Below are 20016 nucleotides of genomic sequence, written 5' to 3' on the forward strand. Positions count from 1 at the left end.
GGATTGATTTTTGAGGTTAAGTTTGTTTGTGGACTTTTAATTGATCGATGAGTTTCTGATTAATTCATTGTGTCATTTTGAAAGTCGATATTTCGATGTCAATGATTTCGGATTGTTAACTTGCTAAAGCCCATTCATCCTTTTTATGTTAATAATCCACATTAATCCATTTTCACTATCCAAATTCATTTCTTCTATCCATTTAGAAAATCCATTATCCAAACTCATTTTTCTATTCATTTAGAAAATCCATTCATAAACCAATCCAAGTTCTTTTTCATTTACTAATCCAAATATCCCTTTATCCATTTTTAAACCATATCCAATTCCAAAATCAATTAAACCATTTTCCAAATAATTCCATAACATGATCCAAAACCATAAGCATGTAGTTTGTCCATAAAAATAAATAATAATAATAAGTAATGCAATGGAGAAAAAAGCAAATGAAATAATACAGTTGCTACAATGAAACGCAGCATCAAGCTTCCAAGAAGTTGCTACAGCAGCACAACAATCAGCTCCAAAACAACGGATACACGTAAGCTTCAAAAAGGTGCTACCAAAAAGCTGTTGATCCAAACGTGAGCCACCTGCTACAAAGCCAAGGCTTACAAACGCGACTATCCAAGCTGAACCTGCAAAATTTCAACGCAAAGCTTCAAGCCAACACAAGCTAATGCACGAGCTGATACAACCAAACTGCAAAACGTGAGCCAACAACAAAATTGCACAAATTAGCCTGAATAAAATCCGAGCCATTTCAATAACAGAATTCCTGCATAATTTCACAGAAAAATAACCAATCCAATAACATAATTTCTTCCTAACAAGCTTCTAATCTCACTCTCCATCACTCTATATAAATCAATCCTCACCTCTCTCAAAGCTTCCAGATTCTTCTTCTTCCTCCATCACCTAATCTTCTTCAACCTCTAACAACTGAACCAAGCCTCTCTTCAATTCCTTCAACAACCGTAACAAACTCACAAAACCGTTAACCACCACTTCAACCTCCTCTTCCCAACCGAGCTTTCATCCAACCTTCACTACGCTTCCAGATTCTTCTTCTTCTTCCCTCCCTCCAAATTCTAACAAACTTCACAATCACAATCTAGAATCCACCTTCAACCTCCATTGAACCAACACACTGAACCTTCCATTGGTAACACTCAACACCATAAACTCCAATCCCTCTTCATAATCACCTTATCGATAACATAATCGAAACACTAGAAAAGCTTCACAAAAGAATTGAGGAAGAAGCTTCGTAACAGAAGTGATTCGCAACAGAATAAAGTAGAGAAAAAGCTTGAAAGTACCTTTCCGGAATTGAATCGCTTCCGATCGTCGTCTTCACTTCGAGCCTCGTCGCCATTCGCTCTGTTGCAAGCATCATCGTTCATCACTCGGTTTCGATCGTCGGAGTTCGCTTCATTCAACCAACACCAGAATCCGCTTCATCTCCCTCAGTGACTACGACTACTCATCGTCAACAAACAACAACTTCGCACCGATGATCTAAAGATCGTACGAAGCCATAGCCACGCGGTGCATCAACATACGGATCCGACATGTCCAGTCGCTATTGACTTCGATTCTCGCAACAGCAACCACGCGCAGAGGAGGAAGAAGTCCTAGGTGAAGCGGAAGAAGAAAGATTGCGGTATGTGGTAAGCGCTTTTCCATAAGTGCTTTTTCTTCTTTCTTTCCTTCAGTAAACTCTTGTTACGTTTGGATTTGGTCACACCTTGACTGTTTGGGCCTGTCTGTTCACAATGCATACACCATCCACTGGCCAGCACACCTCCCATGCGATTGGGCTTAGTATTTTCCAGTTAGGCCCATCCTGATTTTCTGTGTAGATTTAATTGTTAATCTTGATTTAGAAGTTTAATAGGTGATGTTTGATTGGGAGTTTTTAGAGATTTATTAGGAATGTTGATTTAGAATATTAATTAGATTAGTAATTAGAATCTTAAATTTAATTAGTATTAGAAATCTTATTAGAAGTATTAATTGGAAGCTAATTAGAAAATTTAGAAAATATTAGATAATCGGTTAGAACTTAATTTTTGACATTTGTTTAGAGTTTAATTCTTGATAGTTAGTGATAATTGTTTAGAATTGATAATTGTTTAGATTGATATTTGGTTAATATTTTAGAATTGATATTTTTGTTAATTGTTTTCTTGAATATTTTCTACTTTGATATAACATCTAACCATTAAGTTCTAACATTTAATCCCTAACATTTAAATTTTGCATTCTAATTCCTAATTCTTTACAATTCCGCATCTAATTTCTAACCTTTAATTGCTGCATTTTAAATTCTTGTATCTAACTCCTAACATTTAATTTCCGTCATTTACCTTATGCACTTTTAATTTTATTTTGCTTTTTTATCATATTGTGCATCATCCATCCCATTCTAAAATGAATCTAAAAATGGTTAAGACTTTAAAAAATGAAAAAGGATAATAATTTCCCAAGCATGGAGAGAACTTTGGACAATGGACTTAGAGACTCATTAGGACCCTTTGCAAAAGAAACATTGGACAAATGTGACCTAACATGGAAGAAGCATGCAAGAATCAAGAAGAATTTGTAATATCAATTGTAATCTTTTGCATGCTTTCTAGTTTAGTACACAATTGCACACACATGGCTTTCTCTTGGGCTACCTGACAATGAGACCTTTTATTTCCGCACTCCCTTGTACTTTACATGTACCCCCTCCCCATTCCGATGTACGCATTTACTCGCTTTCTTTTATTGCTTGATTAGATGCTCCTTAGGCATTAGGAACGTTCACCATTTCGCAATCAATAATCAAACCCTTGATCCAACGTCAAGTGGTCTCTTTTTCAAATCAAATTCAATAAACAAACCCTTGATCCAACGTCAAGCGGCATTTTCCAAATAAAAATCCAAAAACACAATAAATGGCGATTGGGATCGTACGTCACGAGCCTTAAGCGATAAAGAAGGGATGAGACTGGAGCTTTCCTACACTCATTCTGAATGCTTCGAACACAAGACGCTCGGCTTTACCGTTTGAGGTATTCACCTTTATCCATAGTCTTTAGTGCAATCCGAAATCAATAACACTTTCTTCAAAACATAAAAATAACTCAACGCATTCAAACCTTTTGTTTGAGCCTTAGGGCGACACCACTCGAAAACCCTTCTTCAAGGTAATAAAATCAACAAAACAAACATAAACAATTTCAAAACCACGAACTACGAAAGCTCTGATTTCTCACTTCAACAAGTGGGCATACGTAGGCACGAGGATCCATTCCTTGGCGAGCACACTAATTTAAAATCTACCTCCACTCCGCAATCCTTTGGCAAGCAAATATTCGATAAACGATACACACGTAAGCGCAAACATCCTAGATGGTTCCCATGGAATACCATGGATGTGAGGGGTGCTAATACATTCCCCTTGCATAACCGACTTCCGAACCTGTTCGTGGTTGCGACGACCATACTTTGGGGTTTTCTCGATATTTTCCCTTTCCTTTGGAATAAATAAAAACCGATGGCGACTCTGTATTTTTCGCGTAGCGACAGCTGGCGACTCTGCTGGGGACACCTCCCTAAGCAAGTCAAGCCTAATCTAGGTTGCTTCCTCGCATGTGTGTATGTTTATCCTTTTGATATTGCTTGTTTTATTTATCGTCTTTTGCTTTAAATTTTGTAATATATTATATGGTTCCATGGTTCTATGATACCAAGTGGGTGCAACTCCGATTGCAAGTAACCGTGTGGGAAAGACTCTCCACCCGAGTCTAGAGTGTAAACTTAAGATAGGAGAGGTTGAGTAGTATGGGCCACCGAGAAGCTTTTCTCGTAAGGGTCGATACGAGAACCTCGCTTAGAGTAGATTCTTTTGGAGACGTTGACGACCGTCAAGCTTTTGGCGTAAGCGATCAATGTCTTCATTTGGATCCATGACTCTAAGGACCTTTGTAGAACATTAAACCTATGGCCTATTAAGATTGATGGTCGCGTAGTATGGGTCCCCAAGAAGCTCTTCTCGTGTGGGTCGGTACGAAGATCTCACTCAAAAGAGATTTTCTTGATGGAGTTGACGACCGGCAAGCTTTTGCCGTAAGCAGCAAACAGTCAAGGAAGTCCATGACTTTGAGACCCTTGTCTAGAACCTAATGTCGATGGTCGCGTAGTGCGGGTCCCCGAGAAGCTTTTCTCGCGTGGGTCGGTACGAATATCTCACCCAGAAGAGGCTCATTTGAGGGAGTTGACGACCGGTAAGCTTTTACCGTAAGCGTCAAACAGCCAAATGAATCAATGATTTTGGGGTCCCTATCTAACCCTAGACTTCGACCAGTGAGATCCCAGTTGAGGAAAGCAATCAGTGTTGCCCTCCATCTGTATCTCGAGACTTTGATCCTAAACCGATTTACGTGTCCAATTTGTGAAGGCCATGCTTATGAACCAAGTCATTCATGCATTCACATACTCATGCATCATGTGCATAGACAATAAAAGCAAGGCTCTTAGTATATGATGTTTATTGTAGGAAAATACAAGGACTTTGCAAAGCAATCATGAATTCCCTCCTCAAAAAAAGTACATTCTCCTTCAGGTACAAGGAACCCAGATTGGATAGCTTGAAAGCTCTAAGCTCCAAGATAGCCCCTGTCAAGTACAAATGCTATGCGGCATATGGGAACATTCTGGATTTGGTAAATGAGAGTGTGGACTACATGGCCCTCACTGCCTTGGCTCAATACTATGATATCCTGATGTGCTGTTTTACCTTTCCCGACTTCCAGATAGCTCCCACATTGGAGGATTTTGAAAGGCTTTTAAACCGCTTCATCAAAGATCATAATCCGTTCCCCAAGATCGAAGAAGAATTTGCCATGCCCAAGCTAGCATCTGTGCTAGGGATCGAGGTAGTTGAATTGGTAGCCAATTGGGCCCCGAAGGGAGCTGACAAAGGATTCGCCAGAAAGTTCTTGGAAGGTCATGCGTGGAGGTTCGCCAAAGAGAAGAAGTGGGATTCTTGCATAGCAGTGTTAGCATTGTTGATTTATGGGATCATTCTATTCCCGAATATCGACAACTTCATAGACCAGGCTGCAGTGAATATCTTCTTATCCGGTAACCCAGTGCCATTTCTCCTGGCCGACTTCTACCATACCTTCCACACCCGCCATGAGAAGAAAAGTGGAACTTTCCTATGCTGTGCTCCAATGTTGCACATATGGATGAAGACCCACATGCCGCTAACCGGTCCCTTCGTGTCTAAAGACCTCTCTTGGTGCCAGAAGTTTGCGTCACTCTCGTCTAGTACCGTCCAGTGGTATAAAAGGGAGTGGGAAACCCAAAACGTCATTCTTAGATGTGGAGGATTTCCGAACATACCCTTAATAGGTACACGTGGATGTATAAATTACAATCCTGTGTTGTGCATGAGGCAGTTTGGACACGCGATGAATGGACCCCCTAAAGAGGAAGACTTAGCCCCTTTTGTCATCAACATAGTTGATCCACTCAACCCAGTAGTGAAAAGAGTAAGGCAAGCCTGGAACAAGATTGTTAGAAGTGGTCCGGAACTTGGCAAGAAGAATGTCATTGCTAGGGAACCATATATGAAGTGGGTAAAAGAGAGGGCCCGAATGGTCAAGATGCCTTTCTACTACGAGTCCACATCTCTCCCTCTAGTGCCTGAGCCTGAGCCCATCTTACAAGAGGATGTCGACAAACTCACCAGCAAGATAAGTGAGCTCGAACTAGAAAACACCCGCTTACGACTCCAACTCATCAAGGAGAAGCAAAGGGGTGATGATCTAGAAGACGAACGCAAAGAAGTGAAGACCTTGTATGAGACCAGTAGAAATAGGTTAAGGGAAGAAAAAGGTAAGAAAGAATGGGTCGGCGGTGCCCTCCTAGGCGCCAATTCAGAACTTGATGGACGAAACAACGAATTGGATCGAGCATGGCGTGTTGTTCGAGACTTGGAAAAGATTCTGGAACTTACCAATAGGGATAAGAAGAGCGCCAAGGAAGATTATGAAGCTCAGATCATCGAATTGAGAAAAACCATCAAAGAATATCAAGATCACGCAGCCCGCAAGAAACTGGAAAAGGAGAAGATACACAGAGCCTACCTTCACGAAAAATTCCAACTAGAAAGGGCTCATGAGAAGACCCGAAGCATGAAAGCTGGAATCATTGATGAAGAGTATCAAGAGATAAGGGATAGTTTCCTATATTGGGAGAGTGCTTACCAAAGAGCCGAAGGAGCTATAGCTGAGAGGGATGCCATCATTGGAAACCTGCAAGGGTTATATAGTGAATGGAGGGACAAGTATGCTAACATGGCGGTTCTGACCAACTATGCCCTCCAGGACTTCCCTGACAAGCTGAAAGAGGCGGATCAGAACATGTGTCCCGATAATACTCCCCACCAAGTTTACAACTTTGTGAAATTTTGCAAGAAGACCATGGTTGAGCTGATCACAGATGTCGAAGCTCTCCGCAGTGCTCAAGGGGTGACCTTTCAAGTTAATTTGTAGTCTGTTCATGATGTAATACGAAGAGGATTGTCTCTTTGATTTCCTTGTACCTGTAAAAAAAATGAATGAATGAGGCTTTATGATTCCATCTTGTGTGTGTCATTATTTTTTTTGCAATGCTAACTGTCTGAATTGTTCCTCGCAATAAATAACACGACAACTAAGAGCCTTGCTAGAAAAATACAATGAAAAAACCTGATCATGCATCATGCCGCATAACATAAAAGCAAAACAAGGAACTTACCACTTGAACTTTCTCTCATCCAGAAACAACAAGCTGACTTCTCAACACCGGTACAACACCCGCAGCAAACAGAAAACTCTCATGGATCAGCTTGAGCAAAACCAGAGCGCTATGAGGGAGGAAATGTTCGGTATGCGCGCCCAGATGGGGAAACTGATGGAGACTCTTCAAGTTGTGGCCAGCGGCCAAAAAGTCATTGCTAGGAGTCATGAGGAACTCCGCTTGGCCAATCAGAGAGCTGTCGCTAATACTCCTGTACCTCCACCTGGAAACCCTCCAATCCAGATTCCTATGGGACCACCAGGAGGTGCACCCCCGCTTGGAGGAGGAGGTCCAGTGAACCCAAATCTTGTCATCCCTCCTGGCTTTGAGGTGGACGATCAGAATGATGCCTTCTACAACCCCAGGGAAGAATCGGTCTATGATGCTTTTGGACCGACCAGTGCTGAAATTGACAGAAAGTTCCAGGCCATAGAGGAGAAAATGAAGGCCATGGAGGGACCCAGTGCCTTCGGCTTGGATGCTGCTGAAATGTGCTTGGTGTCGGACGTGCAAATACCCGCCAAATTCAAGGTGCCTACCTTTGAAAAATATCAAGGGGTCAGCTGTCCCAGGACGCACATCCGAGCATACTGCAGGAAGATGGCTGCGTACTCAAGAGATGAAAAGCTACTCATGCATTTCTTCCAAGACAGCCTAAGTGGGGCTTCATTGGAATGGTACATGCAACTGGAGAGTACAACTATCCAGACGTGGAAGGATCTGGCGGAGGCATTCTTGAAACACTATCAGTACAACACGGATATGGCTCCGAATCAGACCCAACTCCAAAGCTTAACACATAAATCTGAGGAATCTTTCAAGGAATACGCCCAGCGTTAGAGAGAGAGCTGGCGGCTAGGGTTCAACCTCCACTCTTGGAGAAAGAGCTGATTGATATGTTCATGGGGACGCTCCAAGGACCCTATTACGAGAAGATGGTGGGGAGCACCTCGATTGGATTCTCTGATATGGTGGTCGCCGAAGAAAGAATCGAGAGTGGGCTGAAAAGTGGGAAGATACCCAATGCTGTGGGCCCGTCTAATGGAGCAAAGAAACCGTATGTCGATTTTGCCAAGAAAAAAGAGGGTGAGACTAACAACACGTCAGTGGCCAGAGGGAGAGGCAGAGCACATCGAGTCCCATATCAGCAAGTGGCTGCCGTGACACCTGGCCCATATCAGCAGGTGGCCGCCATGACACCCAACCCATATCAGTAACCCTTCGTTGTGCCAACCGGTCAGAATGTGGGGCCACCGCCAAATCACTACCAACAACAGTATGCTCCTCCACAACAACAATACTATCCGCCAGGACAACAGAGGCTAAGGAAGCCTGAAAGGAAATTTGATCCTATTCCAACCACTTATGCACGCATGCTGCCATATCTGCTCAAAGGGTCGCTGGTGCAATTAAGGGAACTAAAGCCTCCAACGGTACTACCTCCTGGATATGACGCGAACGCCCACTGTGAGTTTCATATGGGAGCACCTGGCCATACAATTGAAAACTGCAGGGCCTTGAAGCACAAGGTGCAGGATTTGATCGATTCCAAAGCCATTACCTTCACACCTAATGGCCCTAACACCAATAACAATCTTATGCCGACACACGCCGGTCCCTCCGTGAGTGTGGTCGAAGTGGATAAGATGGTGAAGCAATGTGTAGGGGACATAAGAACTCCGTTGTCTATTGTTAAGGAGCAATTACTGATGAAAGATGTACATCCCGGATGTGACGCCAAATGTGAAGGCTACTTAATGAATCCCCATGAATGTGAAAGGTTGAAGGTCGGTATTCAGAGATTGATTGATCAGCAAGTATTGATAGTGGAACAAATTCCCGCTAATAATGAGGTAGACATGCTTGAAATCCCGTATGATCCTGTACGAGTACCTATCGAGATCCCCTATGATCCGATTCCGGTGCCTGCTACAGCATACCCGATCACACCACTTGTGATTACGGTCCCTGCTCCGTTCGCTTTTGACAATACAAAAGCAGTGCCATGGAATTATGACTCGAAGGTATTTCTATATGGGCAAGAGATGAAAGAGGAGCCCACAAGACCTGAAGAAGCTAGTGTGAATATCACTAGAGCCGGGGGCATAACCCGCAGTGGTAGGGTATTCGCACCAGCATGTCCCGCAGGTGGTGTTGATCAAGGAGCCTCAAACAGAAACCCTGGGAAGCAGGTGGCAAATGATGAGGGACGAGGGCCAAATGCAGCGGAGAAGGTAAATCCTAATGATGAAGTGGAGGAATTCCTCCGCCTTATCAAGAAAAGTGATTACAAGGTGGTTGATCAACTCAATCAAACACCGTCAAAGATATCCATGCTTGCACTCTTGATGAGTTCAGAGGCGCACCGAGAAGCTCTGATGAAGTTCTTGAGGACCGCCCATGTCCCTCAAGAAATATCAGTAAATCAGTTCGAAGCTGTAGTGGCCAACATATCTGCAAGTAGTTGCCTAGGGTTCAATGATGATGAATTGCCACCTGAGGGTAGAAATCACAACAAGGCACTCCATATTTCTATCGAATGTGTGGATACAGTCTTGTCCAGAGTATTGGTGGATACCGGCTCTTCGTTAAATATCCTACCCAAGAACTCACTTTCTAAGCTGACCATCGAGGGATTGGTGATGAAACCTAGCTCACTCATTGTAAGGGCATTTGATGGGTCAAGGAGGACAGTAATAGGAGAGGTGGATCTCCCCATGAAGATAGGGCCTCACATCTTCTTTATCACCTTTTACGTGATGGACATTTACCCTGCCTAGAGTTGTCTCCTGGGACGTCCATGGATCCATTCGGCTGGCGCCGTAACCTCAACCCTACACCAAAGGTTGAAATTCATGATTGGAAGCAAACTGGTAGTGGTGGAGGGGGAAGAAGATATAGTGGTAAGCCATCTAGCCTCGTTCAGGTATGTCGAAGTGGGAGGAGAGATTCATGAGACTCCTTTCCAAGCCTTCGAAGTAGTAAACGTGGAGATGACACCACCTGTGAAAGTAGCTCCGGGCGCAGAACTCCCTATGACTTCATGGAAGGATGCTAAGACTATAATCCAGGCTGGACACCCCGCAGGCTGGGGCAGAGTGCTGGATCTGCCTGTAAACAAAGACCGATCTGGGTTGGGATTCCGTGCTCACCAATTGACCCAGAAGCCAAACACTGTTGATGTGAACAAAAGGCCTATTCCCACAATACCATACACTTTCATTAGTGCGGGGCACCTCGGAGATGACTCCATTTGTGTAACAGAAGCTGAGGGCAGCCTTCCAGAAGAAGCATGCCTCGTGTATCAGAGGGCTGATGGACAAGTGCTCAACAATTGGATTGCCGTGGATATGCCAGAAGTCACCTTCATTGAAGAGTAATTTCCCTTGTTTTGCTTTGAAAGCTCTGCGCCCTGCCCAAGGCGTAGAGTAAAATTGTAGGGCCTCCCATATTTTCAAACAAAGTTTATCAATGAATAAAATAGGCGTCTTTGCATGCAATTTGCGCTCTCTGTCGTTCATATTTTTCTTTTTTTGTTTTGTTTTATTAGCCAAAAAAAATGATACATGGCAACTTTTTTTTCGTTTTGTCTTTTCTGTCCTACCATCCTAAAATAAAACATAAATCATGCAGATCCGCGTCAAGATCCATGGATAATCAGACTGCTATAGCCCAATATGACTTCGATAATCCTATTTACCAAGTTGATTAAGGCGGTGAGGAGGGTTGTGAACTCCCTGAAGAGTTGTCCAGGATTTTACGGCAAGATTCGAGAGTCATCCAACCGCATCAAGAGACAGTAGAGATGGTGAACCTCGGATCAGAAGAGGAAAAGAAAGAAGTTAAGGTAGGCGCAGCCCTCAACGACGAGGTGAAAGGAAAGTTGATCGAGCTCTTGCGAGAGTATATGGATGTATTCGCCTGGTCTTATCAAGATATGCCAGGGCTAGATACAAATATTGTGATGCATCGATTGCCTCTCAAAGAAGAATGCTCCCTGGTGAAACAAAAATTGAGAAGGACTCGTCCTGACATGGCCATCAAGATCAAAGAAGAGGTCCAGAAGCAATTGGATGCAGGTTTTTTAGCAGTGGCAAATTATCCTCAATGGGTGGCTAACATCGTACCGGTTCCAAAGAAAGATGGTAAAGTACGCATGTGCGTTGATTACCGAGACTTGAATAGGGCAAGCCCTAAAGACGATTTCCCGTTACCTCACATCGATGTGTTGGTGGACAATACGGCCCAATTCTCGGTATTTTCCTTCATGGATGGGTTCTCTGGATACAATCAAATAAAAATGGCGCCAGAGGACATGGAGAAGACCACGTTTATCACCCCTTGGGGCACTTTTTGCTACAAAGTGATGCCATTCGGCTTAAAGAATGCGGGTGCGACATATCAGCGTGCAATGGTCACTCTCTTCCATGATATGATTCATAAAGAGATTGAAGTATATGTTGACGATATGATCGCAAAATCCCAAACTAAGGAGGAGCATTTTGTCCATCTTGAGAAACTGTTCGCACAGTTAAGGAAGTTCCGGCTAAGGTTGAATCCAAATAAGTGCACATTTGGGGTAAGGTCTGGCAAGTTGCTAGGCTTTATCGTGAGCCAGCGAGGCATTGAAGTCGATCCCGACAAAGTTAAAGCGATACAAAATATGCCAGCGCCGAAAAACGAGAAAGAGGTTCGTGGATTTTTGGGACGATTGAACTACATAGCTAGATTCATATCTCACCTCACAACCACCTGCGAACCGATATTCAAATTACTCCGTAAAGATCAAGCGATCGAGTGGAACGACAAATGCCAGAATGCATTAGAAAAGATAAAGGAATACTTACAAGAACCACTGATCTTGATGCCTCCTGTTCCAGGCAGACCTCTTATTATGTACCTTACGATTCTTGAGGGATCGATGGGATGTGTTCTCGGACAACATGATGAGACGGGTCGAAAAGAGCATGCGATTTACTACCTAAGTAAAAAGTTCACAGACTGCGAAAGCAGGTACTCATTGCTCGAAAAGACGTGTTGTGCATTGGCTTGGGCCGCCAAACACTTGAGGCAGTATATGATGACACATACAACTCTCTTGATATCCAAAATGGATCCTATCGAGTATATATTCGACAAGCCTTCCCTCACAGGAAGAGTTGCTCGATGGCAGATGGCGTTAACAGAGTATGACATCCAATACGTCACACAAAAATCCATCAAAGGTAGCATGTTGTCTGACTACCTGGCTCATCAACCAGTGGATGACTACCAGCCCATGCGCTTTGACTTTCCGGACGAGGACATCATGTTTGTCAGAGATTGGGGTGTTCTAGAACCAGAAAGGGGACCAGAACCAGGATCGCGATGGACGGTCGTGTTCGATGGAGCCTCTAATGCTCAAGGAAATGGAATAGGGGCAATCATCACTTCCCCAACTGGGTTTCATCTCCCTTTCACCGCAAGACTATGTTTCGACTGCACCAACAATATGGCAGAATACGAAGCATGTATCTTCGGGTTGGAAGCATCTATTGACTTAAAGATCAAGATCTTAGAAGTCTATGGAGATTCTGCGTTGGTAATCAGCCAAATCAGAGGAGATTGGGAGGTCTGGGATTCCAAGTTGATCCCTTACAAAGAACATGTCTTGAAGCTGATACCGTATTTCGATGAAGTAACATTCCATCATATTCCCCGAGCGGAAAATCAGTTGGCTGATGCTCTGGCTACCCTGGCTTCCATGTTTAAGGTCAAATGGAAGAACGAAGCACCTTCTTTCCAACTTGATTACTTGGACGAGCCAGCATACTGTTTAGCGGCTGAAGAAGAATTAGACGGTCACCCCTGGTTCCATGACATCAATAAGTATCTAGAGAAGCAAGAGTATCCAGAAGATGCGTCCATTACGGACAAGAAGTACCTTCGAAAGATCTCAGCTAAGTTCTTCTTAAGCAGAGAAGTGTTGTACAAGATAAATTACGACTCGATCCTGCTCAGATGCGTGGATAGACAAGAAGCAGACCGGATCATAATGGAAATACACGAAGGATCCTTCGGTACGCACACCAGTGGGCACACGATGGTAAAAAAGATCTTGAGGGCCGGTTATTACTGGATGACGATGGAGATCGATTGTCATCGACACGTCCAGAAATGCCATAAATGCCAGATTTATGCAGACAAGATCCATGTGCCACCGGTTCCGCTCAATGTCTTGACATCACCATGGCCGTTCGCCATGTGGGGCATTGATGTAATTGGGCGTATTGAGCCAACCGCCTCAAACGGGCATCGCTTCATACTTGTGGCCATCGACTATTTCACCAAATGGATGGAGGCAGTCTCGTATGCAAATGTCACGAAGCAAGTGGTGGCTCGCTTCTTGAAGAAGGAGATCATATGTCGGTATGGAATCCCTAATAAGATCATCATAGACAACGGGTCTAACCTCAACAACAAGATGATGAAGGAAGTATGTAAGGATTTCAAGATCGAGCATCACAATTCATCATCGTATCGCCCAAAGATGAATGGGGCAGTTGAGGCGGCCAATAAGAACATCAAAAGGATCGTTCAGAAGATGGTGCAAACATACAAAGACTGGCATGAAATGCTTCCGTTTGCTTTACACGGATACCGTACATCAGTACGTACTTCCACGGGGGCAACTCCGTTCTCGCTAGTGTATGGAATGGATGCAGTACTACCTATCGAGGTAGAGATTCCTTCTTTGAGAATATTAACAGATGTCAAACTGGACGAAGCCGAATGGGTACAAGCAAGGTTGGATCAACTTAACCTCATCGATGAAAAACGCCTGGCATCCGTATGCCACGGACAGTTATATCAGAGGCGGTTGAAGAAAGCTTTTGACAGAAAGGTTCGCCCCCGAAACCTCGAGGTTGGAGACTTGGTAATAAGAAAGATTCTGCCTATTCATCCCGATCCGCGCGGGAAGTGGACCCCCAACTACGAAGGTCCTTATGTGGTAAGGAAGGTTTTCTCTTGAGGAGCTTTAATCCTATCAACCATGGATGATGACGATCTCCCATCCCCCGTAAATGCTGACGCAGTAAAAAAGTACTTCGCCTGATAAACCCGCTAAGTTGGTCCTTAGGGACAATTTAGGCAAAAAAGGGTATCTCGGTGGACGATAAAAAGAAACGGTCCAGGCAAAAATTAGGGATAAATCGACAAAAAAGAAAATAAACCCGCTAAGTTGGTCCTTAGGGGCGACTTAGGCAAAAAAGGGGCATCCTGGTAGGCCGAAAACCCGAAAGGGCGGTCTAGGAAAAAGTTAGGGATTATATAAAGGTGAGTGGCGGCAGTTCGGGAAGGATCTTCGTACCCCGTCCTCATGAACGTGGGAATTCCAGAAGGGAAGGATTGATCCAGTCACTGCGTCCAGAAGCAAAGAAACAGGATATCTGAGGATATAAGGGTTATAGCAAGATGAGAACCCAATGGAGGCTTAAGTCGTTGTAGTTGTCTTTTCCAGTTCTTTTGTAATTACCTCTTTAAGGAATTGCTTCCTATTGTAAATCACCCGTTTCACGGGTTCATCATCAATAAAAAGTATTGTCATTCAGATACGTCCAGTCTTTTATAGTTTTCTTTCTTTTTGTTTGCAAAGACAAATAAAACTTGTTAATAAACAATGCTTTGGAAATTATGGGCAAATAACAATAATATATTCAAAGCAAGCAGGAAGTGGCTCTTCTGTGAGAAGTGTCTGAAGGATAATCATTGTGTCCAAGATATAATGGCCCGATCCGCGTAGGATGTTTGGTCCAAAAGTCTCGCCCTGGTTCAATTGAATCCTCATGAAGAAAGGTGGTTAGCTTGGTGGTTCAAATCTAGCTTGGATGTCCCGGGAGGCCCGATGATTGCTCAGTGTTATCCATGACTCAGGAGACCGTAATGTTGGGAAGTCAGATCCCCGTGCCATTTCCTGCCATACCGTCTAACCAAAAGCCTGACCATGCATCAGCATTGCATAAATAATCACGCATTACATAACATTGCATCCCCAAAAGGACGTAGCATATTCCATCAAGATGGAGCATTACGCCATATAAAATAAACATGCATAACTGCATAAAAGTCTTTCTCGAAAGCATAAAAAAGGAAAAGAAAAATCAGTCGGTGATACGTTCTTCCTCCCTAATGAGAATATCATCAAGGATCCTTGGATTGGTATTCCCCACAGGTTTTCCCGAGATATTTCTTCTTCGTGTTGCCTTTTGCAAGTACCCTTCTGAGACTTTCGTCAGTCACTTACCTTTCGTAAGTCCTTTCGGCCTCGTGCCAATCCTCCTTGCCTTTCGCCGGGAGAAGATTATTGAGATAACTTACCTTTTGTGAGTTTATTTTGTTGCTTTGTGCACGAAATCACGTCTCCCCCTCGATGCCTTTCGCACGAGAAGGGTACCTTTGTCAGATCTTTGCATCCTGTTTGTTTAAACACTTGATGTAGGTTTGGTGAGTCCCGGGGTTTGGGTAGCCATTGTTTGAAAACTTCATCCCCGTCGTTGTGCCTGAGGGACAATATGAGGTTTTCATACCTATTTGCAAAGTTCCCCACCTGTCAGAGTGTGCCAAAGCCCAGATTCGTCTGGCAGATCCCCTTTAGTCTAGGTTTTACCTAGCAGGTCTTGTCCCACTCTTTATTTTTCCTCGTGCAAATATTTGTGACCTTTCGTCCTTTACTTACCTTTCGTAAGTATTCCCTGCCTTTTGCATGGGAGGTCTTCCACTTCTAGCTTACCTTTCGTGAGTCCCCTTTGTGCCTTTTGCATAAAGATTGTTATCCCCAGCTTCTTACCTTTTGTAAGTCTCCTCAGCCTTTCGCTCGAGCATTGTTGTTCTTGAACTTGCTTACCTTTTGTAAGTGATCCCTGGTTTTGGCCTGGAAATATCCCCCTACAAAGAAGTCGTTACTATCTCTTGTATGGGAAGATTTTCCTTTTCGATTTCTTCTTAACCTTTTGTTAAGAAGTTTCTCATTACCTTTTGTATGAGAAATGCCCTCCATTTTTCTTCTTAACCTTTTGTTAAGAAGTTTCTCATTACCTTTTGTATGAGAAATCCCCTCCATCTTTCTTCTTAACCTTTTGTTAAGAAGTTTCTCACTACCTTTTGTATGAGAAATCCCTTCCATTTTCTTCTTAACCCTCTGTTAAGAAGTTTCTCATTACCTTTCGTATGAGCAATCCTTTCACCTTTCTTATTAACCTTTAGTTAAGAAGCTCTCATTACCTTTTATATGAGGGATCATGTCCATCTTCATGCGCCTTCTTAACCCTCTGTTAAGAAGTTTCTCATTACCTTTTGTATGAGAAATCCCTTCCAATTTTCTTCTTAACCTTTTGTTAAGAAGTTTCTCATTACCTTTTGTATGAGAAATCCTTTCACCTTTCTTCTTAACCTTTTGTTAAGAAGCTCTCATTACCTTTTGTGTGAGGGATCATGTCCATCTTCATGCGCCTTCTTAACCCTCTGTTAAGAAGTTTCTCATTACCTTTTGTATGAGAAATCCCTTCCAATTTTCTTCTTAACCTTTTGTTAAGAAGTTTCTCATTACCTTTTGTATGAGAAATCCTTTCACCTTTCTTCTTAACCTTTTGTTAAGGAGCTCTCATTACCTTTTGTATGAGAGATCATGTCCATCTTCATGCGCCTTCTTAACCTTTTGTTAAGAAGTTCTCACTACCTTTTGTGTGAGAATCCCCAGCAGACCTTGTGTCTAGGAGTTCCCGTTACCTTTTGTACGAGAATCTCATACCCCATTCTCTTCTTAACCTTTTGTTAAGGAGTTCTCATTACCTTTCATGTGAGAAATTCGACCATCTTTCTTCTTAACCTTTTGTTTGGAAGACCCTTTTTTTTCTTGTGCAGAGGAGCCGTTGCTACCTGTTGTACGAGAAAATCATGTCCCCTAGCAAGGTCGTATCATTCCCATTCACTTCTTAACCTTTTGTTAAGAAGTTCTCATCACCTTTTGTGAGAGAAATCTGTCTATCCTTATTATCTTAACTATACTTGGGAGATTCATTTTCTTTTGCTAAGGAGTCATTGCTACATGTCGCGAGAAAATGGCACTTCTTAGTTGAGATGTTTGCCTTTGGCAAGATGTCTCTTTGCCTTTTGCAAGAGATATTATTTCAATTCTTTTATCCACCGGTACTTGCCTTTTGCAAACACCTGATTCTTTACCGTCACAGAATCCTGCGGGAATACCTCGATTACATGTTGCATGCCAAAACATGATAGGGGAGGCGAGAAAGGAAAAGAAAGAAGAAAAGAATGAAAAAGAGAAATGAAAACAAAAAATGGAAAAAGAAAAAGCTTAGAGAAAGACTTAAATAATCGATCATACTGCATTAGCATATGGCATACGTCATGCATACCCAACCATCCATATACCCATCTACCACATAAGATTCCAATTCCCAGCAGCTGCCCTACACAAAGACTAGCTTGTTCATCCCACATATCCCAGTGAAGAAGACCTCCTTGTGACCTATCTTCACGTTGCTTTCCATTTGCTCATGGTGGGCAAATTTCCTGTTATTCAAGTATTTAATCATCTCCTACCTTGATTGTTTGAAAGGCGTTGCTATCCATACATTCAGGTCCGAGAAGATTAAATAGGGGCAGCTGTCATACCCTGAAATTCGCCCACACCCTTCACATTGATTTTATAGGTCATTAATCCCAAATATTTGCATATCATTATAAACATCCATGTCATCTGCATAAGCATGGTTCAATTCGATTCACGAGTCGTGTTGGTTGGATTCAATAATCCATGGCAAAGGCCGTCATCATCTCGTAATCATGGCGATAATTGCAAATTAATTCTAATTTCATATCGATTCTAATTTCAAGTTAATTTTTGGAGTTTGGATTGATTTTTGAGGTTAAGTTTGTTTGTGGACTTTTAATTGATCGATGAGTTTCTGATTAATTCATTGTGTCATTTTGAAAGTCGATATTTCGATGTCAATGATTTCGGATTGTTAACTTGCTAAAGCCCATTCATCCTTTTTATGTTAATAATCCACATTAATCCATTTTCACTATCCAAATTCATTTCTTCTATCCATTTAGAAAATCCATTATCCAAACTCATTTTTCTATTCATTTAGAAAATCCATTCATAAACCAATCCAAGTTCTTTTTCATTTACTAATCCAAATATCCCTTTATCCATTTTTAAACCATATCCAATTCCAAAATCAATTAAACCATTTTCCAAATAATTCCACAACATGATCCAAAACCATAAGCATGTAGTTTGTCCATAAAAATAAATAATAATAATAAGTAATGCAATGGAGAAAAAAGCAAATGAAATAATACAATTGCTACAATGAAACGCAACATCAAGCTTCCAAGAAGTTGCTACAGCAGCACAACAATCAGTTCCAAAACAACGGATACGCGTAAGCTTCAAAAAGCTGCTACCAAAAAGCTGTTGATCCAAACGTGAGCCACCTGCTACAAAGCCAAGGCTTACAAACGCGACTATCCAAGCTGAACCTATAAAATTTCAACGCAAAGCTTCAAGCCAACACAAGCTAATGCACGAGCTGATACAACCAAACTACAAAACGTGAGCCAACAACAAAATTGCACAAATTAGCCTGAACAAAATCCGAGCCATTTCAATAACAGAATTCCTGCATAATTTCACAGAAAAATAACCAATTCAATAACAGAATTTTCTTCCTAACAAGCTTCTAATCTCACTCTCCATCACTCTATATAAATCAATTTTCACCTCTCTCAAAGCTTCCAGATTCTTCTTCTTCCTCCATCACCTAGTCTTCTTCAACCTCTAACAACTGAACCAAGCCTCTCTTCAATTCCTTCAACAACCGTAACAAACTCACAAAACCGTTAACCACCACTTCAACCTCCTCTTCCCAACCGAGCTTTCATCCAACCTTCACTACGCTTCCAGATTCTTCTTCTTCTTCCCTCCCTCCAAATTCTAACAAACTTCACAATCACAATCTAGAATCCACCTTCAACCTCCATTGAACCAACACACTGAACCTTCCATTGGTAACACTCAACACCATAAACTCCAATCCCTCTTCATAATCACCTTATCGATAACATAATCGAAACACTAGAAAAGCTTCACAAAAGAATTGAGGAAGAAGCTTCGTAACAGAAGTGATTCGCAACAGAATAAAGTAGAGAAAAAGCTTGAAAGTACCTTTCCGGAATTGAATCGCTTTCGATCGTCGTCTTCACTTCGAGCCTCGTCGCCATTCGCTCTGTTGCGAGCATCATCGTTCATCACTCGGTTTCGATCGTCGGAGTTCGCTTCATTCAACCAACACCAGAATCCGCTTCATCTCCCTCAGTGACTACGACTACTCATCGTCAACAAACAACAACTTCGCACCGATGATCTAAAGATCGTACGAAGCCAAAGCCACGCGGTGCATCAACATACGGATCCGACGTGTCCAGTCGCTATTGACTTTGATTCTCGTAACAGCAACCACGCGCAGAGGAGGAAGAAGTCCGAGGTGAAGCGGAAGAAGAAAGATCGCGGTACGTGGTAAGCGCTTTTCCATAAGTGCTTTTTCTTCTTTCTTTCCTTCAGTAAACTCTTGTTACGTTTGGATTTGGTCACACCTTGACTGTTTGGACCTGTCTGTTCACAATGCATACACGAAAATTTTACCCTATACCCCTACAATTGTACCCATACCCCTACATTAAATTTTTTTTGACCAAAATACCCTCATTTCTGTAAAAAAAAAAAAAAATTAAAAAAAAAACGTACCGGAAGACTTTAGGAAAGACTTCCGGAACACACATAATGCATACCGGAACACTTCTCCAAAGAGTTCCGGTATGCAAATTTTTTTGAATTTTTTTTTATCTGAACCGGAACTCTTTCCTTAAGTGTTCCGGTTTGCTTTTTTTGTGTTCCGGAAGTCTTTCCTAAAGTCTTCCGGTTTGGAAAAATACATACCGGAAGTCTTTTTGCAAGAGTTCCGGTGCGAGGGGTGTGAAAGTGTAATTTTTGCAATTTTCAACTGAATGGTAAAAATGAAATGGTAAATTGGTTAAAACTAATTAAGGGTAAAATGGGAATTTTTAAATTTTTGTAGGGGTATGGGGTTAATTGTAGGGGTACAAGGTAAA

The 20016-nt window shown here is 42.3% G+C and overlaps 1 protein-coding gene across 1 annotated transcript; it reads left to right on the top strand.

Moving 5' to 3' along the window:
* The first annotated feature begins 7742 nt into the window (after window positions 1-7742).
* LOC127095058 (uncharacterized) lies at window positions 7743-9620 on the top strand. Its single transcript, XM_051033803.1, has 2 exons — window positions 7743-8024; window positions 8082-9620. Exons 1-2 carry the CDS (start codon window positions 7743-7745, stop codon window positions 9618-9620), a joined length of 1821 nt encoding a protein of 606 aa, XP_050889760.1.
* Window positions 9621-20016: the final 10396 nt, after the last annotated feature.

The sequence above is a fragment of the Lathyrus oleraceus genome, chromosome 6 (assembly GCF_024323335.1).
Source record: "Lathyrus oleraceus cultivar Zhongwan6 chromosome 6, CAAS_Psat_ZW6_1.0, whole genome shotgun sequence".
NCBI classification, from domain to species: Eukaryota; Viridiplantae; Streptophyta; class Magnoliopsida; order Fabales; family Fabaceae; genus Lathyrus; species Lathyrus oleraceus.

Excerpts from the sequence above, each read along its gene's own strand:
- LOC127095058 (XM_051033803.1), top strand. The coding sequence starts at position 7,743 with ATGGGGACGCTCCAAGGACCCTATTACGAGAAGATGGTGGGGAGCACC. Across the intron at positions 8,025-8,081 it reads CACCTGGCCCATATCAGCAG|AATGTGGGGCCACCGCCAAA; the intron begins GTGGCCGCCATG and ends CCAACCGGTCAG.